At 45.5% G+C, this 22,879-nt stretch overlaps 1 protein-coding gene across 1 annotated transcript in view; it reads left to right on the top strand.

Annotated features, from left to right (window-relative positions):
* The window catches only part of AMN (amnion associated transmembrane protein), a 77,490-nt gene that overhangs the window by 43,710 nt on the left and 10,901 nt on the right, over positions 1-22,879 (top strand). The window contains exons 5-9 of the mRNA XM_080982005.1: positions 6,235-6,470; positions 7,672-7,809; positions 9,047-9,155; positions 19,594-19,676; positions 22,209-22,395. Of these exons, the coding sequence (XP_080838131.1) occupies positions 6,235-6,470; positions 7,672-7,809; positions 9,047-9,155; positions 19,594-19,676; positions 22,209-22,395 (753 nt within the window). The remainder of the gene's footprint in view (positions 1-6,234; positions 6,471-7,671; positions 7,810-9,046; positions 9,156-19,593; positions 19,677-22,208; positions 22,396-22,879) is intronic.

Genomic DNA, 22,879 nt, shown 5'->3' with positions numbered 1-22,879 from the left:
TAGTACAAGCATAGTGAGACTGAAATCCACGTTCTCTGGATTCAAGGCCTATAACAAAAAGGATGCATTGGGCTTAACTTAATCTGGAGCCAAGTCTTGGAACCTATGGGTGGTACCCAACTAAATAACCGAGCAAGCAAAACGACTTCCGCTTGTGCAATGGGACTTCCCCTGCCTCTCTTCCCTCTGCTCATCTCCCGCACTGTCCAAAGGACTAGCACAACCTAACACTATTTTGGATGCGGTTCATTTTTTTGTGGATACAGGCGACTCCCACGGGGGTTAAGTTCTGAGGCACCGCGTGTTGTTTACGTGAAATGGCATATATTGGGAACACCATCAGAAAAGCCTGCAAACACCCTCTAAACATCTGGAAACCTTTGGAAAACCCTTTGGAAAACCAACAGCACTTACCAGATGCCAAACTAGGCCTCAACGGTCAGTGCAAGGGCTCCTGGTATTGCACTTGCAAAGACTTGTGGGGTTGCCAGGTGTGGGAGCCATGAAGTCATGGCAAAGACTTGTAGCGCCACCTGGTGCCTCGCTGACCTCGGTGACCTGCATGTCCGTGCCTTGCAGTGTATTAAGTGCATAACCTTATATGGCGATGGGTGGGTTAAAGCCATGACCGGATGTAGGTAACGTGAGACATTGGCAAACGGCCATGCGAGAGGAGAGAACAAAGGATAATAAAAGATACCGGAGAGGAGAGAAGTTCGAAATGAGCTGCCCTCCATCCAGAAAATACTGCTGTCTCACTGTGTCCTTTTTTCAAATGCTATACAGCACCATTTAATGACGGCTGGACTTCCGCCAGCCAGGTGGTGCTTTTGTGCTCTTTTTCATCCTTTTCGATCTCTTCAAGGGCCACTTTTATTTTTATTTTATTTTTTAAGTTTTCCAGTTTTCCATTCTTATACAGTAGTTCTGTTTGACTTCCCACCCAAGCATTCCATGACAGTTCTTTTCACATCTTGGCTGCATATACACCAGTTCATTCACCTTATTTTCCACACTCTCGTATTTTTAATATTGTCAACTGTTGGTCACAAAGTTCCCCTTACCTGGAATTTATATTTTAGGTCGAATATTCCCCCAAGTGTTCCCACTCACTCCTCATCTGTTTATCATCTTGATTTCTTATTTTAGATGTCATACTGGCTAGTTCTGCATATTGTTAGTTTATATAGCAATTGTTCTTTCCCTGGGATCTCTCTCTGTTTCCAGCATCTTGCATATACTATCCTTGTTGCTGTCGTTCCATATAGAAACAAGTTGTGGGCTTTCTTTGGTAATTCGTTCCCAATTATACCTAGAAGAAATGCTTCCAGTTTCTTGGGGAAAGTAAATTTTAAAAATTTTCTTTAACTCGTTGTACACCATCTCCCAGACCTCCTTTGCCCCTTTGCATTTCCCCCATAAATGAATAAATGAACCAGACATTTTTAGCACAATTTTGAACCTCTTTTATACATTTTGGCCAATTTTTTGACCGGTGTCAAGCATCATCCATATTGCATTTTGTTGTTGTTGCGTATTTTCACTTATTTGGTAACATTCCAAGAAGTTCCTTGTTGAGTTCCATAATTTTCCCTGCTCAGCAGTTAAAATATTACGCCCAATATCCATAGCCCATTTTTGCAGTTTTTAAATGCACTTCCGGGTTCGGTGCAATGTGCCTGTGCATGATTGCATGTCTACTAGATGCACATAAATGTGGAGTTGCCTGTACTAGAATGTCAGCACTTATGTCGATGACTCCCTCCTGCTAGGTATGTTTGAACTTATGCCTCACGGCCAGTGCCATATTCACGTATAACCTAAAAAAGTTATAGCTTAGGGCCCCACTCTCTTGGGGGCCCCCCAAACAATTAAAGGGGGGGACTGGATGTACATTTCCAAAATATAAGATAAAAAACAAACAAAACCTACATACAGCAACAGTGTTTTGTGTTGTGTAGACTCCTATGATGTAAGTAAAGGGCACCGCCTGCTATCCTGCTCCCTAAAATATCACTGGTTTGCTCATTTCTATATATAGGGTGCCTGTATTCTGCATGGACTGGCTGCATGGCAACATGTGCAAATGGTTTTAGATACCTGTTAGGCCCATAAATTATCATATAGCATATATTCAACACAAAAAATGGTAACAATTTGTTGTTGACAAAGGACAGCTGGACTTATAAAGGGCTCCATTACCTTCAGTAGCTTAGGGCAGCCTTTCTCAAACTGTGGGTCCCCAGATGTTGTTGAACTACAACTCCCATCACCTCTAGCTAGCAAGGCCAGAGCTCAGGGATGATGGGAGTTGTAGTCCAACAACATCTGGGGACCCACAGGTTGAGAACTGCTGGCTTAGGGCCTCATCAAACCTAAATCCGGCCTTGCTCACGGTGCACGGAATGGGATGGCCCATGAACAGCAGCCCTCCGCTTAAGTGAACTGGGAATCCCCTTTACCCGCATCTCCTTGTCATATCCAGATGGAACTGCATGGTGCAGGCGGAGCTCCACACAGGGAGATGTGCATGTATGGAGCTCTGTTGTGTGGAGACAGAGGCTGAGGCTTTATCTGTAGATGAGTGGGCAGGATGTCTACGGCCCAATGCCATCTAAGGAGACCAGAAGTCAGACCTAAATTCTACACCAAGGCCCTTGACGTCCTTCGTTCTTATGGGCCTGCTGCGTTATGCGCAAATCTGTGACAGCTTCGTTAATATTGAACGGGAAGAAAGTTGTTAATGAATTAAATATGAACCTCGGCAAATAGACTGTGTACAGCTGCCCCTGTGTATTGTTTATTTTCATATTAAATTCCCCAGCAGAGGAACTATGGGATATAGTTCGTGCATGGCATGTTTACAATTGCACTTGCAGAGAGCCAGGTCTGGGGTGGGGGCGGCGGCAGGGGAACCAGTGGCTGATACATTGCTAATAAAGTTGTTCTGGTTATCGTCATCCATGGCTTTCCCCAGGATTACTCACACTTGATGTTTGTGGAAGATCCTCCCCAGCGACTTCCATAAGATCTGTGCAGCGTTCTTGTAATATGTCTGGGATAATAAACCAGAGGATAGCCGCGTGGAATCATAGAACTGTAGAGTTGGAAGGGACCATGAGGGTCATCTAGTCCAACCCCCTGCAATGCAGGAATCTTTTGCCCAAGGTGGGGCTCGAACCCACGTCCCTGAGGCTGAGAGTCTCATGCTCTACCGACTGAGAGCTAAACTACTGGATCACACCACACCAATCCAGGCTGCATACGCACCATGCATTCAACACACATCACTTTCTCCAAAGAACCCTGGGAAGTGTCTATCCCACACTGACAGCTATAATTCCCAGCACCCTTAACAAACTACAGTTCCCAGAATTCTTTGGGGGAGTAGTCATGTGCTTTAGATGGGTAATATGTATGAAGCCACAGTAATCAGCTGTGGGCTATCACCTTGATCAGCGGTTCTCAACCTGTGGGTCCCCAGATGTTGTTGGACTACAACTCCCATCATCCCTGAGCTCTGGCCTTGCTAGCTAGAGGTGATGGGAGTTGTAGTTCAACAACATCTGGGGACCCACAGGTTGAGAAAGACTGACCTAGATCAAAGGTGCAGTTAATGCACCTTGCTTCCTCTTAAGAGTGGCCAGAGGGGAAGCAAGGCTGAACTTCCTTGGGAACAAGACAGGGATGGACCTCAGCCCCCATTGTGTGCATTCTCACAAGGAAGGGAGAGAGGGAAGATGGAGGGGGTGTGGGAGAAGAAAGCATCTGGAGTGACATCTCCACCTTTGCACAGATAACCATAACATTGTAAAGTTGGAAGGGACCTTCAGGGTCACCTAGTCCAGGTATCTTCAATCTCTTCTGACCCATGACTCACCTTTAAACCAAACATGCATTTAGGGGCCCACCATATATTTGCATGGTGGCAGTGCTCCTGTTGCAACCCATCTTGGATCAAGCTGTGACCCACTAGGGGGTCACGGCTAAAAATTAGCCTCTGTTTCTTTAATGCTTAAAAAGCTGGGTCAGCATGAGTCAGCGGCCTGCACAGGGTTGTATATAGACAGTGAGAAATGTTAGCTTGTTGTTGGGTTGGTTGGTTGGTGAAAGCTGGTAGTGTTGATGTGTATAGTTGGTCAGTCGCTTTTGCAGAAAGACTTTTAAGAATAAAAACAGAAAGTACTCTGCAAGGATACTTTTCTCGTGGACTCTTTTATGCCGACAAACTGGAACGTGTCCAGAGGAGGGCAACCAAAATGGTCAAAGGCCTGGAAACGATGCCTTATGAGGAACGGCTAAGGGAGCTGGGCATGTTTAGCCTGGAGAAGAGGAGGTTAAGGGGTGATATGATAGCCATGTTCAAATATATAAAAGGATGTCACATAGAGGAGGGAGAAAGGTTGTTTTCTGCTGCTCCAGAGAAGCGGACATGGAGCAATGGATCCAAACTACAAGAAAGAAGATTCCACCTAAACATTAGGAGGAACTTCCTGACAGTAAGAGCTGTTCGACAGTGGAATTTGCTGCCAAGGAGTGTAGTGGAGTCTCCTTTTTTTTGAGGTCTTTAAGCAGAGGCTTGACAACCATATGTCAGGAGTGCTCTGATGGTGTTTCCTGCTTGGCAGGGGGTTGGACTTGATGGCCCTTGTGGTCTCTTCCAACTCTATGATTCTATGGTTCTATGACAAGGGTCCAAGGACCAGGCTGAGGCGACAAAGGGAGGTCAGAACCGTTTTTTGTTTTTTTTTACAAACACTGACAGTCCTGACCCACCAATTGAAGACCAGCGGTCTAGTCCAACCCCCTTTACAGTGGGGGATCTTCAACTGCAGCATCCCTGGCAGATGGCTGTCCAAGAACTTCTTAAATACCACCAGGAGAGGCCGATGTCTTCCATGACAGCCTGTTCCACAGCTCTTAACATCAGGGCATCTCTCCTGATGTCCAGGCAAAGTCTGGTTCCCTCCCTTGGAACACAGAAAGCTGTCAGACCACTGGCCCATCCACTGGTCTATACTGGTTGACTGAAGCTCTCTGAGGTTCCAGGTAGTGGGCATTCCCAGCCCTTCCTTTAGATACTGGGGACTGAGTCTGGGACCTCCTGCATAAGAGCAGATGTTCTACCACTGGGCTACGACCTTTCCCTTATTGTTCTAGGCCTGTTCATTGGAGCCATAGAGAAACAAGTCTGCTCCACCTTCTTCAGATAATTTGAAGATTGCTATTATGTCTCCCCTTCGTCTTCTTGTCTCCAGGCAAGACATAACTTGCTCATTCAACCTGCTCTCTTAGCGACTTGATTTCCACAACCCTCAAAATCCTGGTTACTATCCTCTTGGAATACTCCAGTTTGTCAATGTCCCCCTTAAAGTGTGGCTCCCATGATTGCAGACTTCCCTCCATATTATGTAAGGCCAAGCAACACAAATTTTGTTGTTGTTTAGTCATTTAGTTGTGTCCGGCTCTTCGTGTCCCCATGGACCAGACCACGCCAGGCTCTCCTGTCTTCCACTGCCTCCCGCAGTTTGGTCAAACTCATGCTGGTAGCTTCAAGAACACTGTCCAACCATCTCGTCCTCTGTCGCCCCCTTCTCCTTGTGCCCTCCATCTTTCCCAACATCAGGGTCTTTTCCAGGGAGTCTTCTCTTCTCATGAAGTGGCCAAAGTATTGGAGCCTCAGTTTCAGGATCTGTCCTTCCAGTGAGCACTCAGGGCCGATTTCCTTAAGAATGGATCGGTTTGATCTTCTTGCAGTCCATGGGACTCTCAAGAGTCTCCTCCAGCACCATAATTCAAAAGCATCAATTCTTCAGCGATATATATATATATATATATATATATATATATATATATGGGAAATTCAATGGAGAACAAAAAAGAATACTGGAATATTTGAAATAAGTTAGAAATGCGCTATATTTGTAATGAAAGCTCAGATTATCGGAATTTTAGTGGATTTATGAGCTTTGCTATTAGAGGTTCTGTTCTGCAATTTACAATATCAATATGGCATGGGTGATTCCTAGGGTCCTTGTTCTCATTTATTTTTAATTATGAAAATCGGAAGTCACCCATGTGCAGTGGCTGGCCATGCAGATGGGTGAGTTTACCTCATGCACTTGCCACGCTTTAAAAAAGAAATCTTAGCATTAATTATAAACAAATAAAAAGAATAAATATCAGTGAAGCAGAACAGACTCCACAAGTTTCTCCCTCCCTCCCTCCTATTAGCTTCAGAAGTCACCTTTGCCAGTGCAGATAATTTCCAGTGGTACGACCCCACCCTGTGGCGTGCTGCAACCTCATTGGACAACCTCGATCGAGGCAAACACATCTTCTCCGTGGATGAAGAAAGAGTCCCGTGCCAGTACGATGACGTTATCTTTCCGCCCGAAACGTCCTTCCGTGTGAACATCGAGTCGTCTGAGCAGGCCATACGGCTCAGGAGCATTTCAGTCCTGGGGCAGGTAAAACAGTGCGTTTTGAGATGAAACCGTGGCTGCTTCACCATTTTCTGTTTTGCGATTCCAAAAATAAAATAAAAGATTGTGAGTGGAGATGGGCAACTTCCTCCAGATTCACTGTGAATCGCCTGGGGAGGGGAACAGGTATAGCCCTACTGCTAGATTAAAGCAGCAGCCCACGCCAGCTAAGCTAGCATGCTCTGGGGGAGGGCATGATCTAGTCTTCACTACTGAAGGGTCCACTATTGAAGAGAGCCAGTGTGGTGTAGTGGTTAAGAGCAGTAGACTCGTAATCTGGTGAACCGGGTTCACGTCTCCGCTCCTCCACATGCAGCTGCTGGGTGACCTTGGGCTAGTCACACTTCTCTGAAGTCTCTCAACCCCACTCACCTCACAGGGTGTTTGTTGTGGGGGAGGAAGGGAAAGGAGAATGTTAGCTGCTTTGAGACTCGTTAGGGTAGTGATAAAGCGGGATATCAAATCCAAACTCTTCTAAAGCTCTCCCTTCTCTTTCCCAGGTAATCACTTACCCGGTTTGGGGGGAGGAGGCAGGAAGACTCTAGGACCTTGTCAGAGTCCTCATGCCTCCTGGCTGAAGCCTGGCAAGCACTTACCAGATTTGAAAAGAACACTCTTCAGCTGCGTACCCAGTGCCCCGCACTCTTCGTGATGCCCCAAATCCACTTCTGTTCTTGCATGCACACATGCAAGCAGACAGACATATATGCACACACAGAGCTACACATCCTCCGGTGCCGTCTTGGAAGGTCGGGAAAAAATTGCTTGTGATCGAGACCTCAAACTGCCAGTTAGCCACCTCTGTATTAAGCGCATTGGTGGTCTGAAACATCCTTTTCTCTGGCACTGTGATAAAGCGACATCACCATGTCAAGCAGCCTTCACACATGAAAAGCCTCCCTGTGTTCATGCACACTCTCGATTTCAAGTGGCCTAATTTGCATGAATCAAGCCTTATCCCTCACTGTTGTTTCGATGCTTATCCAAGGTCACAGAGTCTTCCCTTCCAATAGCAGCTGGTTGCTATTTCAGAATCACAGCAGTTTACAATGCTTAGACATAAAAACAGCTGTACGTTTAATCTGATCATGTTGCTTGTGATTTTTCTTGAGGGAACTGTTGATTTCTGAGTTTTGTTTTCCCCCTGCCTCCCCATTGCCGCCACTTTCACCTGAACGGGAATTAGAAGTTTACCAGTGACAACACCCTGGCAGAGTATATGCAGAGCTCTTCTGCAAAGCTACAGTTCCATGGACAGGGGGCATTCCAGCTGTCGAACACCAGGTGCCCGGACAAATCGGGCTGCGAATGTGGAAATGCTGCGGTAAGTTCTTGGCCATGGGCATTCTCTGAGGCACTAGGTTCTGTTATCAAGAGACTTCAAGATAGGAGTTTGAAGGAGTCTGGCCTATTGAAAACCCACATGAGCACAGTTATATACTGCTAGATTATTGAAGCTGATTCACTGAGAATACTTTGCAGAGATATAAGGATCAGTGCAGCCAGTGAAGTCTTCTGGGGTTCTTTTTCTGCATAACCAGTAATAATAAATAATAATAATAAATTTTTATTCATACCCCGCCCTTCCCGGTTCAAAAAATTGGGCTCAGGGTGGCTAACAAGAAATGTAAAACACTTAATTGATGCAACAAAAAACAGCATAAAATACAGTATAAAACGTGAATAACAATAAATTCAGTAAAGAAAGGAGTAGGGATATTCTGTCAGAGAATTCTGACAGAAACGGGAGGCATTAGGTGGACAAACATGTCCATGAGGGCGCAAGACTGCCAGCCAAACACATGGATTGCCAACATGGCACCTGTGGGGACAGGTGTGCCTGCAGAGATTTTCCTTGCTGGAATTAGACAACAACAACAGCAGCTTTTGCCCTGCCCATCTGAATGGGTTGTCCCAGCCCCTCTGGGCGGCTTCCAACAGAATACACAAAAACAGTACATCAGACAAAGAAATTGAAAGAAAGGCTCTCCCTTCTCCCGGCCTAACTGCTCTGTAGGGGTGATTTCAGGACAGTTGTGGCTGAGGAGAAGAGAGTGGCAGTGATAATGGCTATGTTCTGCCTCCACTGTTTGGGGCAGCAATGTTTCTGAATACCAGTTGCTGTAAACCACAGGAGGAAAGAGTGCAGGTTCGATTCCCCGCTCCTCCACCTGCAGCTGCTGGGTGACCTTGGGCCAGTCACACTTCTCTGAAGTCTCTCAGCCCCACTCACCTCACAGAGTGTTTGTTGTGGGGGAGGAAGGGAAAGGAGAATGTTAGCCGCTTTGAGACTCCTTAGGGTAGTGATAAAGCGGGATATCAAATCCAAACTCTTCTTCTTCTTCTCATTTTCCTACTCATATTGAAATCCTGCCCCTCAATAAGACCAAATTCAGATTAAATGTTTAGGGGGGTGCGTACCCCTGCGTAACCCCCCCCCAGGAAAAAAAGCACTGGGTATAGTAGTCTTTGTCTGAGCATTGGAGATCTCTGGAAAGCAGTTCATTTGTGCAGGCGGAAACCTTTTTCTTCACCGAGTAATCTACCTGCTCTTGTTGAAGGACCACGACAGAATCTGTGCTGCCTTGCTCCAGAAGTCTGGGAATCAATGTCCACAGGTGATGTGCAAGGACCCCCTGAAGCCCGTTGGCCATTGCTGTGAAATGTGCGGTAAGTGAAGAGCAGCTTTGTTATAGCTGTTTACAGGACAGAGGAGCAAATCAGTTCGCCTGCAATTCGCTCTGCCAACAGTTGCAATTGCAAGGATTTGGGAAATACAGCATATATTGTATTTTGAATGTAAAAGGCCCTGGGTTCAGTCCTTTTTAAAAAAAAAATACCGTATTTTTCGCTCTATAAGACGCACCAGACCACAAGAGGCACCTAGTTTTTGGAGGAGGAAAACAAGGAAAAAATATTCTGAATCTCAGAAGCCAGAACAACAAGAGGGATCGCTGTGCAGTGAAAGCAGCAATCCCTCTTGCTGTTCTGGCTTCTGTGATAGCTGCGCAGCCTGCATTCGCTCCATAAGACACACACACACTTCCCCTTACTTCTTAGGAGGGAAAAAGTGAGTCTTATAGAGCAAAAAATACGGTATTTAATCAATTTTTCGATACAAACATCAACCGCAAAAGACACATACAACAAAAACCATAATAACAGTAATAACACAATTTGACAATTCAGATTTGGATACACTGATATACCTATGACTACACCTTTTAACCTTACAAGTTTTATTTGGAAATTGATTTTAAGAATAATTTTTTATTAACCGACCAATCACATCAAATCAAACCAAATTACATAAATTCCAAATTACACAGCCGAATTTTAAATTTTTGTTGGGGGTACCCATATTTCAAGTTCCGAAGGGATCCAATCAACTTCTTGCTTCTTACTGCTGTTTTAATGTCCACAAATCTAACCTTATCATGTTCACAGTACTATCCAGTCCTTTCTTATTATTTTTCCACATTTCTTGTTGTTATTTTCATATATTTTTCCTTTCTCTTTGTGACCTCTGATAGTCTCCGCAAGCTGGTTAGAACAGTTTGTAATCCTGCGTGGATATTATTATTTTTATCCAGTAGCCATATCCAGACGTTTTCCATATAACTTCCATACATCAAAACGGTCTTAGCGTCATTAATCTTCACCAATCTGCCTCCTTTCTCAAAACCTCTGAGGAGATTCACTAGGAATGCAGTCTGAAAACAAATCCGTTCTTCCTCCCGGCTGTATATCCTTTGGCAAGATGGCGACTCCAAATTAATTGCTGCGCCATTCCCAAAAGCTCTTATTGCTTCTCGGTCTCCATAAAGCATACTTTAGGTTAAAGTTTATCTCCACAGGGACCTTAATCATCCTGCTTGGGTCAGTTCAACCGACGGTTTTAATGAGGAGGGGTTCTTGTAAATCACATAGAAGGAAAGTAAAAAAGGTCCCCCCCCCCCCATTCAGCCCCGTTGTCAACATACAACGTTGCCTTTGGTGTATCTTCATCGTAAAATATTCCTGTTTCTCCAGCCCGTCGTCTTCTTTCGCAGAGGTCACTTAAATTAGCAGACTTCACTCCCCTTCTTCACTTGAAATATGTGCATTTGCTTCTTTTGTAATTAATTATTCCAAATTACTGCAGCTAGTGCGCGATCAGAGACAGCATCCAGGAGAGCCGAGGTCCACACGGGGGCATTCTGCCTAGGGCCCTCACCCCCTTCTTTCAAATTAGGGGGTGATTTATGGGCACAGCAGGCAAGGGCAGTGTTCCCCATTTCCTTGGGGCAACAAGGGAGGCTGCCTACTCCCATAACAGCCTCTTAATTACCCCGTGTGGGTCGGAGAGATGGTATTGTCTGCCATCTTCCAATGCGCCCCCTAGTGGCCCCCCCATGACTACACCTTTTAAAACAATATTTTTCTCACCTCTCTCTCTTCCCTCTACTTCCCACCACTATGTGCCTTATCGCTTAAATATTCGTTCCAGATTTCTTCATATTTATCCATTCTTATTTTGCTTTGACATGCAATTCGTTCATATGTAGCGAATCTGCCCATATTATCAATCCATGTACTCAATGGAATCTTTTTGTGGCTCTTCCAATTCATCAAAACAATTTTTTTTTTTTTTGTTTCTAATATAGCACGGTACATTTTTTTTGACCCCTTGAAATCTCCCACATTTCTGGAATATAATTTAGAATTCAGTTTCCCTAAATAACAATTTCTTTTTATTACTCTTGCTATAAATATCCTCACCTCACACCAAAATGATATTATCATCGGGCCCCAGGTTCAGACCTTGACATTTAGGCTTTGAAGTCCAGACTCTGAGAGAGTCACTGTCAGTCAATAACTCTAAGCTAGACGAGCCAGTGGTCTGACTCAATATTGAGGTCAGCCTAGATAGCTCAGCAGGTTAGAGCACGGTGGTGATAATGCCAAGGTTGCAGGTTCGAACCCCATATGGGACAGCTGCATATTCCTGCATGTCCCACTCCCAAGAGACTGCGATCTACTCCCAGTATTAAAAAAACTGACGGTGATCTGCCCATTGGAGGGAGGAGGAGCGTGCGTGGGGTGGGTGGAAGGTGGCAGCTAACTGGAAGCGGGGGGAGATTACCAAGAGTTGTTAAGCTTCTTTTGGGGAGCTTCTTTTGGGGCAGAGGGTGGTGACATTCCTAGCCCTCTTCATTTAATACCATGATCGACCAGGATCACCCACGATCGACCAGGATCACGCCGGGGATCTACCTGTCGATGGCTGTCAACCGGTTGAGCATGTCTGGACTAGATATTCAGGGTGCCTTCCAATTCTATGATTCTATGATATAAGGCAGATTCCCATGTTCCTATCTTAGGGCTTTTCTACATCTACTTTTTGCCCCACTCTTTCTAGGCAGAGGTCTGTGCTTTAACACGCCATGTCTGAGTTTGTTTTTTCCCCACCCCAAGCTTTCCCCATGCAAATCCGCTCTTCTAAGCTGAATCGGAGCAAACGCTAGTTGGGGTTTTCTGCTGATTGACATTTGCTCCAATTGAGGTTTAAAGAGCAGATTTGTGCAGGGAAAGCTTTGGAGCAAAAGGGCGGGGGGGTGGGATGGTGTTTGGACACAGAGCTTTAAACTTCAGACTGTGCCTGGAAAGAGCAGAGGGAAGCTAAGTGTGGATTAGCCCTTCATGGAAATATGTGTACTGCATCATAAGAAAAGCTGGAACAGTGCTATCTGTTGAAATTCAATATAAATGCAAAATTTTCACATTTTGAACAGTTCCAGATGTTGCTTTTGAAAATTGACTTGAGGTGAGTTTTTTTTTTAAGAAAGAAGGGAGCAGGGCTAGGGGACCTTTGACAATGGGAGTCAATAATAATAATAATAATAATAATTCAATTTATATACTACCCTTTATCAGGAGATCCCAGGGTGGTGTAAACCTTAAAAACACATTACAGAACATTGATGAGAAAAACAAAATAAAAAGTTTGCTTTGAAGTCCAGCAACATCTGGCAGGCTACAGGTTCTCCGTCCCAGCTTCAGAACATGATCTCTCTTGGTCTGTGGGCAGGCACATTTCATAGATGGCTACCCAATTGGTACCCTCCCTCCTTTTCAGCATCTTTCCTGGGTCCCCATCTATGTACATACCTGGGGTCTCATCAACAGTTAACTCAGGAGGACTTATAAGTGAAAATATTGAGGGGGGCGGGAAAATAGTTAATAATGCAATCCCATCGATGCTTGAGAGTCCAATGGACTGCAAGAAGATCAAACCGATCCATTCTTAAGGAAATTGGCCCTGAGTGCTCACTGGAAGGACAAATTGTGAAGCTGAGGCTCCAATACTTTGGCCACCTCATGAGAAGAGAAGACTCCCTAGAAAAGACCCTGATGTTGGGAAAGATGGAGGGCACAAGGAGAAGGGGACAACAGAGGACAAGATGGTTGGACAGTGTTCTTGAAGCTACCAGCATGAGTTTGACCAAACTGCGGGAGGCCGTGGAAGACAGGAGTGCCTGGCGTGCTCTGGTCCATGGGGTCACGAAGAGTCGGACACGACTAAACGACTAAACAACAACAACATCTATGTTTACTCAAAAGTAAGACCCATTGTGTGCAGTGGGGCTTACACCCAACTAAGTGTGTATAGCATTGCATCCTGAATTTGAAATTCCAGCAAACATTCTTGCAATAAAAAATGGTTAAGTAGCTTTGCATCTTACCCACCCTCCCAAGATGTCATGACAGAATGGCAAATTTTAAACACACACAAGTTGATTCTCCTGGCAGCCCGTAACACTGTGAATTTATCAGCTTTTAATGGAGATGTGATCCTAGATTTTCCCCATTCTGATACTCAATCCATTACATAACACTCTGCTCTTTTCACATTAGACAACCATCCATCATATGGTAGCTTCTTTAAATTTCTCCAATGGGAGCTCAGACTGCATGGGGAGTCAGTTTATTTGCCGGATGAATTCCTATCTTATCCTTCTTCTTAAAAGCCCCAGCCTGACATTCACAGGATTATCTCATTTTTCCTAAGGAACAATTTTGTGATCTAGGCGAGGGTGAGAGATAAAGGCTATTTCTCCACATTTATCAATATCCTACTCTTTCTCCGAAGAATTCTGGGCATCACACATGGTTCTTTCCCTCTTTTCCTTTCAGCAACAAGTCTCTGTGGTACATTCGGTTGAGATATGATGACTTACCCCAAATCACCCAGTCAGTCAGCTCTGTAGCTGAGTGAGGTTTCAAACTCAATTCTCTCAAGTGAGTTTAATGTAGAGAAATCTGGGGAAAAAACCCTTAAGTCCAGGAAATGAGGAAACAGTGACTTTGCCACATGTCTATGATAAAATCCTCAACCTGGTTTTAGACTACAACTCCCATCACTCCTGACTGATGGGGCTGATGGGAGTTGTAGTCTAAAACCAGGTTGAGGATTTTTGTCATAGATCTGCCTGTCCTCTCTCCTGCTGAGGCAATTCCCAGCTGCTGGTAGTCCAAGGCTGGCTGGATCTAGACACATGAAAGAAGTGTTTCAGTTAAACGCGTTGCAAACTTTGTATGAGAAATCGGGTAAGCAAAAACGGGACTCTGCAGCGCCACCTGGTGTCACAGTGTTAGAATGTATAAACAATGCATATAAAGCGTTTTTTTCTTTGCTAATGTAGCGGAGTCCCAAGTCTCGTAGGCTGGGTCACGACAGACAGTGCTTCATCTTAAACCTAGAGTTGCTAAGTGGCCAGGGGGAAACCGAATTTGGGCTGCTTTAGCGCTATCAGCAACAAGCCTGAAATCAGCAGGTGGAAGTTTATCACAGCGTGGAGATCAGATATGATCACCCAAGGTGCCTGGTGCGTTGTCTATATCTCATTGTCTATACCGTAATTATCTCAGCCCTGAACACAAAAGCAAAAGGTCGCGAATTACCAAATTATTTCAGCCCCTGTTTATTGCTAGGAACACATTCCAGCCTACAGCTGGAACTGAGGCCAACTAAAGACAACTGTGCTGGACCTAAAATGTAAATGCAATTTAAAAATGAGACATATATATCCAACAGGTTAGTTCCATTTCTCGTTCTTCTTCCTCGTGGTTTTCGTCTGTTAGTTTACCTGGGAGGCAAACGTGGAGGTTTTCTGTACAGTGTTCCTAATTACCATATGAAAACTGAATGCTTTAGGGTGCCACCATATGCTGCTTAGGCGAGTCTTTTAAAGCAATTAAAATAACATTTTTTCAGAAGCCGCTTTTTTCTTCACCAGGGAAAAACCAATAAACTAATACAGAGCCATGCAGAACATGACGTTCAGTGGCCTGCCACTTTAGTTCCTCCTGGGTAAAGACATGGCTGGCTGCACCTCTTGAAACCCACACAACCACCAGTTCTGTGCCAGGAAAATCCAGGTTTACTCAAACCTATAAGTGGCTGGCAAGCAGGCTTTTTTGTGCTAAGTTTGCAGCATGTTTTTAATAATAATAATATTTTTATTTGTACCCCAGCCAAATCATAAAAGAGGTGATTTTGCATGACTATAAGCAGTGCTTTTTTTTTCAAGAAAAAAACCACGGCATGCTGTCTCTCTAGCTGGTTTGGGGGGGGGGTCACCCCTGGTTCTGGTGCAGGTCAAATAAATGCACCTCTGCCTCCTCCGAGATTCAGGAGGATGGCTAGAGCAGCTCAGAAGGCCCCTTGCAGAAACCTGTGTGTGTGCAACGATAGAGGCCTTGCTGCAAAGCTTAAAGCCTGCCGCTGCTACATGAGATATGGATTGAAGAAAAGGAAATATGAATTGACTCCACCTCACAGCTTGACCAATCAGGGCTAGGAGCAGTTAGGAGCTAGGTGGACTCACAGATCTCAAAAAACAACAAGTCTAGACTCGCACATGCTGACCAGCTTCTGTTTTGACTTGAAATGTTGTTTTGGGCTTCTCGGAAGTACTTAAAAGCAGGATGCAGGCAGAGGGAGCATCGGCCCGCAATGGCACCCACTTGAGAGATGCCAGAACTGCACCCTGGCATTCTCCAGCTGAAAAAGAAGAAGCACTGACTCTAAGCCATGGATGGGGAATCTTTTTCCGCCAGAGAGCCATATGTAACGTTTGGTGGCCACGTTCAAGTGATGGATGGGGCCAGAAGCAAAATGGAGTAATGAATATACAGTGGTACCTTGGTTCTCAAACGTAATCCATTCCCGGAGTCCGTTTGACTCCTGAGACGGTTCCAAAACCAAGGTGCAGCTTCTGATTGGCCGCAGGAGCTTCCTGCACTCAATCGGAAGCTGCATCAGTCGTTCAGCTTCCGAAAAATGTTGGGAAACCGGAACACTCACTTCCGGGTTTGTGGCATTCGGGAGCCAATTTGTTCGGGAACCAAACCGTTTCAGTACCAAGGTACCACTGCACATAGTACAGCAGGCTACAGTGGTGCCTCGCAAGACGAAATTAATCCGTTCCGCGAGTCTCTTCGTCTTGCGGTTTTTTCGTCTTGCGAAGCACGGCTATTAGCGGCTTAGCGGCTATTAGCGGCTTAGCGGCTATTAACGGCTTAGCGGCTTAGCGGCTTAGCGGCTATTAACAGCTTAGCATCTTAGCGGCTTTAAGAAAAAGGAAACAAACTCGCAAGAACTCGCAAGACGTTTCGTCTTGCGAAGCAAGCCCATAGGGAAATTCGTCTTGCGGAACGACTCAAAAAACGCAAAACCCTTTCGTCTAGCGAGTTTTCCGTCTTGCGAGGCATTCGTCTTGCGGGGCACCACTGTAGTTTCTGCAACACACCCTTCTCTATCCTTTGTGCAGGCAAGAAGGAGGCATTATCAGAGTTCAAGGATATATTCCACCCAGGGAAAAACATTGAAGGAAGGTGCAAAGTCGGGTTTGTGAGAGCCAAAGCATGGAGAGAAGGGTTGTGGTTTGGAGTACTAATGGTCTTGGAGGGGCACATTTGGCCCCCCGAGTTTGAGTTTCCGCACCCTTGGTTTAAGTGATCTAAGCATGGAGGTTCAGTCTGGGCAGAATTTAGCATTTGGGAGCGGGAGCAACGATGTGGTAGGAAGACAGGTCTAATCTGAGAAGTAGTAGTGTGGAGATGTGAAGGGGAAAGAATAAGCCAATGCAAGTTGCTCCAGCTGTCTGTAAAACGGTGCCCCTGGCAGAGAGGAAGCCAAGTCCCATTAGCATTGATAGAGCAGCAAATTAAATGGATCAGAGTCCCTGTAGAACGGACGCAGCCGCATCGACTCTTTCCATGAAAATGGCACATTATAGCTGTCTCGCACTTTGCATTGGGTGGAGGCAGAAGACATTGAGACATAGTGTTGTAAACAAAATCTGCCCTATTCCCTTATGGGGGACAGAAGAGCCCTTAGAGTCCTTTGTAGGTTCTCCATCGGTAGGAGAAAAGAACAGAGGCCAACCAGAGAATATTGAGAAGCAAAGCAGCTAGTAAGCCTGATCTTTATTGAAGCTGTTGCAACAAGGTGCTCCCCTCACACACAGCGGAGGAGCAGAGGAGGACCCAGAACAAAGGTGTGCCTGCCCTTATATAGACATTTTAAATTCCCTGCCCTGGAGCTCAAGACCACCCCTCCATACATCATAAATACATCACAGAAGGGCTGTAACCCAAGACCACCCCCCCACAAACATCATACCTACATCACAGAAAAGGCGGTCTGCAACAGAAATCTGAGTGCGCTGTTTATCTCCTGTCTGGCAAGTTACCTGATTGCCTTACCTGATTGCATTTTCTGGGAGTCTGGCCATTCCTTTCAGATGGTAATCACTTAATTCCTGAGACAATGGGAAGGTTCCCTCACCCCCTCCCTCCTGGCAGAGAAACATTTGGTCAGATTGGGAGTCAAAATGGTTTCAGGACTGTCTTCCTGTGCTGCTTCAGACATGTATGTGGTTTATATATTTATGTATGTGTTTGCTTGGTACATTTATGAACATTTATTATATATATAAGACCTTAAAATTTTATTACAATAGGAAGGTGGCCGATACAGAGTCCATCTAGCTCAGAATTGTCTGCCCTGATTGGCTGGGGCTCTCCAGGTTTCAAGCAGGGGTCTCTCCCTCCCGGCTTCAGCAGGAGATGCCAGGGGTTGATCTTTTGCCTGCCAGGTGTGCATGCACATTCATTCATCTCACATGAAGCTGCCTGAAGCTTGCGCTGTCCCTTCCTTCTTTTCCACCCTGTGCCCATCTGTCTTGGGCACAGGACTTTGCCAATACCTCCCACCTGATCCATTTAGCTGCAGATGCAGTGGAAGCGCACCTGGGACCTTCAAAGCATGTTCATAACATATGAGCTGTGAAGGCCTCGGCTTCTGCATAGCTTCTAAGATACTGGCCTTGTAGGCAATTCGTTTGGATGGTTTTGCAGAAATAGCTGGTATAAGAAGGGCCACCCTACAAATGTGGGGTACGTGTGAAGAGTATGCGTGCATGGATCTCAAGTGCACACAGCCAGTACGTTTCCGAGCACAATTCAAAGTGTTGGTGCTGGCCTTTAAAGCCCTAAACGGCCTCAGTCCAGTATACCTGAAGGAGCGTCTCCACCCCCATCATTCCGCCCAGACACTGAGGTCCAGCACCAAGGGCCTTCTGGCGGCTCCCTCGCCAAGTTACAGGGAACCAGGCAGAGGGCCTTCTTGGTAGTGGCACCCGCCCTGTGGAACACCCTCCCACCAGATGTCAAAGAGAAGAACAACTACCAGACTTTTAGAAGACATCTGACGGCAGTCCTGTTTAGGGAAGCTTTTCATGTTTAATAGACTATTGTATTTTAATATTCTGTTGGAAGCTGCCCAGGGTGGCTGGGGAAACCCAGCCAGATGGGCGGGGTATAAATAATAAATTATTATTATTATATTATGATTAGGTGGAGAGCTCTGGAGAAAGCAAAAAGGTATCTAGTCAACCACCTGGCATGATGTAGGGTGATTTATCCAGCCACTCCTCACAGCTACAGCTTCTAATGTGTCACCTGCAAGAGACCAGGTAGACTATAGAGGAGAATTGCAGAAGAGCTAAGAACTTCAGCAAGTGAGATATGCTTCCTGCTACAGGGCCAAGGGTACTCCAGGCCCCCGGAAGTCTACCTTGGGTTTTAAAAATAAGATTGGCATATATAGCAGAGTTAAAAGCTAGAGAGGTGGAGCTACCAGTCCCCCCAGCCCCTGTTCTGCCACATTCACACATCAAACACACAGAAGTCCCATTGGTAATGAAGAAAAGGTTCTTGCCATTTCTTCAACTTTACGAGGATGGAATTGGATTCTAAGCCTACAAGGTGGGAGTTGGTTAATCATGGCTGCATCGTGAGAAAGGGTGGGGGGGGGAGCGGGAATTTGGCAAGAATGTGTATTTTCCCTGACTGTCATTAGCCTCAACCCTGCCCTCTGCTGGGCTTAAGCTTGCAGCTTACACATATTTAACTTGTGCACATGCAGTTTTACGTGTTTGGGGGAAATATAATTAAAAATGGTGCTGAAAGGGGCCCACATCTGGGGGGGGGGGGGAGGGAAGGCTTTGGCAATCCCACCTGCCATTGAACCCAATGTGTCTTGACTACAGTGTAACCTTGTGTTATGTACCGTCCCCCTTGCAAACACTGTGGGTTACGAACTCTGCTAACCCAGAAGTAGATGCTCCCAGTTGCGACTTTCGCCCCAGGATGCGAGCGGAAGTCGCATGCCGGCAGCGTGGCAGCAGCGGGAGGCTCCATTACTGAAACGCGCCACATGTTACGAGCGGTTTCGGGTTACAAATGGACCTCTGGAATGGATTGAGTTCGTAACCGGAGGTACCACTGTGTACACAATTTGGGCTTTAGGTGCAATCCCCGGAACATAACCCCTGTGTAAGTTGCTGGCTTACTGTATGCAACGATCTAGAAGTGCCAATTAGGATTGTAGGATTGCTCTGGGATTCACAGGGTCATCTAAAAATACGCACCACCCTTCAGCAACCAACTCAGCTGCTAGAGCTATGAATGGCCACCTATAGGTAGGCAGTTCATAGCAATTGCTAAACCAGTGGTTATGTTTTCTTGCCTTCTTTCTTTTTTATATAAAAAACTGCAGGAGCCATCATTTCCTTGGAATATTCTGCTGGTTTTGAGATCGAGGTGTATCAGAACAGAATACTCCACACATTTCTCAGTTTGGTATGTTGCTCCTGTTCTTAGAGCTGCACGTAGTTTAAGTGGGGCTGGAGGCCCTCAGTCCACCTGGGAGAAATCAGTATTGCCACTACAAAAACAAAAACTTGAGAATGGGAAGAGACAGTTTGGAGACCAGAGTCATATGCATCTGGCTGATATGGGTCCAGCTAACTGCCCCAGCTGACCCACAATTGTTGGTTCTGACTGACTTTGTATATTACCCGTCAACAGTACCCTCAGGACACAGAAATGACAAAACATACAACGGAAGTCACACTGTCATCCTATAATAGCTTCAAAATATAGCTAAAGATAAGCAATTAGCAAACATAGAGAATCCATCCCAGATATAATAATAGCGCAGCAGTTCTCAACCTGTGGGTCCCCAGATGTTGTTGGACTACAACTCCCATCATCCCTGAGCTCTGGCCTTGCTAGCTAGGGGTGATAGGAGTTGTAGTTCAACAACATCTGGGGACCCACGGTTGAGAAAGGCTGTAATAGGGGATAATATTTCCCAGGCCACACCTCTTTCCCAGGCCACACCCCTCACCAGCCTTGCCTTGCATCCTTCCCAAATGTTTTTGCCTGGCTGGAATGTGTCCTTGAGCTCTGATCGGGTCTTGCTTGTCTGGATGGAGGATAGAGAGGGTTGTGCAAATGCATGTAGAAACTACTAGGCTACCTTAGAAAGATTAAAATTTACATTGGTTTCTCCGCCCACTTTCCCACCTGGCTCTTCCCACCTCTGGCACGTGGCCCCCAGAATGTTGTCCATGATGGAATGTGGCCCTTCAGCTGAAAAAGTTTCCTGCCTCCTGCTGCAGAGGCTGGGGAAGGAGAGCTGCTTTTGATGAGGGCAACCAGCCATGCTTCTTGCTTTTCAGATGGAAGGCAAGAGGCAATGTAGTATTCTACAACTGCAATTATTTGTTTTGCTGAAAGGCAATGGGTAAGGGTAGATCTTTAAATTCTGGGTACAGAAATGTCTCATCACAGCCTGCCAACATGCGGACGATATGATTATCAGTTTCAACAACACATTAAAGGGCTAAAAAGACTAGTGCAATTCTTGCAGTGTCCAGATTGCAAGACGTCATGCTGCAGTCTGTATTTGGACCAGCCTCACCTGGAGTCCTGTGTGTCCAGTTCTGGGCAGCCCAGTTTTAAGAAGGATATGGGAAGGTGTTTTAGAGGAGAGGAAAAGAGATGTCTAGGAGACCACAGCTGAAGGACCTGGGTATATTTAACCTGGCGAGGAGATGATTAAGAGGTGATGTGATGGCCATCTACAAATATCTGAAGGGCTATGACATAGAAGATGCAGGAAATTTTCATTTCTGCTCCTCTAGAGGACAAGACCCAAAACTACAAGTAAAGGGGTGAGGATGTTCAATACTGTAATAGACTATTTGGGAAGGTGGTGAAATTTCCTCCATTTTTAAGCAGATGCACAATGGACACATTTTCAGTAGTGGACTTCCTAGTCCAGCAGAGCTTTGATGCCTCTGCCAACTTTATGACTCTGTGGTGAAGGTTTAGGTATGGGACTTAATCTAGCACCCATCATTCCTGAGATGAGGAGCAGCTGAGATGGGGTGATACTTGCTTTCCGTGCCAAACAATTCCCGAGTTCATCTCTTGCCACGTCCAATTAAAATCTCTGGGAAAGACCTTTGTCCAAGACTGTGGTGAATGTGGCCAGTCAGGGAAAAAGACAGTGGAGGTGCAAATAGACCACTGTCCTCACTCAATCACCTTCCTATTACTGTGGTACCTTGGTTCTCAAACTTAATCCTTTCTGGAAGTCTGCTCCAAAACCAAAGTGTTCCAAAACCAAGGCGTGCTTTCCCATAGAAAGTAATGCAAAACAGATTAATCCATTCCAGACTTTTAAAAACAACCCCTAAAACAGCAATTTAACATGGATTTTACTATCTAACGAGACCATTGATCCATAAAATGAAAGCAATAATCAATGTACTGTACTATAAAATAAAGCAGTATTGTAGATGATAAAAATTAAAAAAAAATTCTTACCTGCACTGATGATAGTCATTGCTTGGATAGGGGGCTTTTATCCATTTCCACAGTCACACAATCAATCAATCAATCAATCAATCAATCAATCAATCAGTAGCTGAACTAGGATCCACACAGTCACAAAATCAAATTAACTGAAAAAGTCTCAAAACAAAAAACGCAAAATAGATAGCAAAAACAAAAGCACCAAATATAATCTCCAAATATCACCTCAGAACACTGCAATCGGAAACGGAACACTTGAATTACAATTGGGGGGGGGGCACAAATTAGCAGCGCAACAGGAAACACAGGGGGACTCAAAACGGAGCATGTTTGGCTTCCGAAAAAGGATTTGAAAACCGGAACACCTACTTCCAGTTTTGCAGCGTTCAGGTTCCAAGTTGTTTGTGAACTAAGCTGTTTGAAAACTGAGGTCCCACTGTACAGAGATTCTACCGGGCACACCACAGCAGACATGGTGACTGGGTTCCGTGTTTGTGTTTTGCAAAGCCCAAGAACGCAGGAATTCTGGTGGCCGTGTCAAAGGTGCGTGAGCGGCAGACTTTCCTGAGAACGATACCGCGTAGCTCAGCCTCGTTCATCCAGATTGTACTGGTCGACAACAGGACCGGATCTGAGACGGGGACTCAAGCCGAGCAACTGGCCCAGGACATCGTGAAGGATATAGCAGAGCACGGTAAGGCTTGCCAGCCCCTTGCTGCTTCAGATCCTTGTTCCGTTGGTCTTGTGTGAAGCCTCCAACGCTAGGGTAAAGCATTTTGCCCTGGGCAGCAATCTGTGCCTTGATGGTGTGGCAGGGATGTGCGGATTTGTGGCTTTCAGTTTCTCTCAAGTTCAGTTCTCTACATTTCTGCATGACTTACAATAATAATTTATAATAATAATTTTGTTATTTATACCTCACCAATCTGGCTGGGTTTCCTCAGCCACTCTGGCTGGCTTACAGTACATATAAAAACATAGTACAGTAGTACCTCGGGTTAAGAACTTAATTCGTTCCGGAGGTCCGTACTTAACCTGAAACTGTTCTTAACCTGAAGCACCACTTTAGCTAATGGGGCCTCCTGCTGCCGCCGCGCTGCCAGAGCCCGATTTCTGTTCTTAACCTGAAGCACTATTTCTAGGTTAGCGGAGTGTGTAACCTGAAGCATATGTAACCC

The sequence above is a fragment of the Podarcis pityusensis genome (genome assembly GCF_964106645.2).
Source record: "Podarcis pityusensis genome assembly, chromosome: 1".
Taxonomy (NCBI): Eukaryota; Metazoa; Chordata; class Lepidosauria; order Squamata; family Lacertidae; genus Podarcis; species Podarcis pityusensis.
The sequence above is the reverse complement of the archived record's forward strand: the minus strand, read 5'-3'. Positions and strand labels throughout refer to the sequence as shown.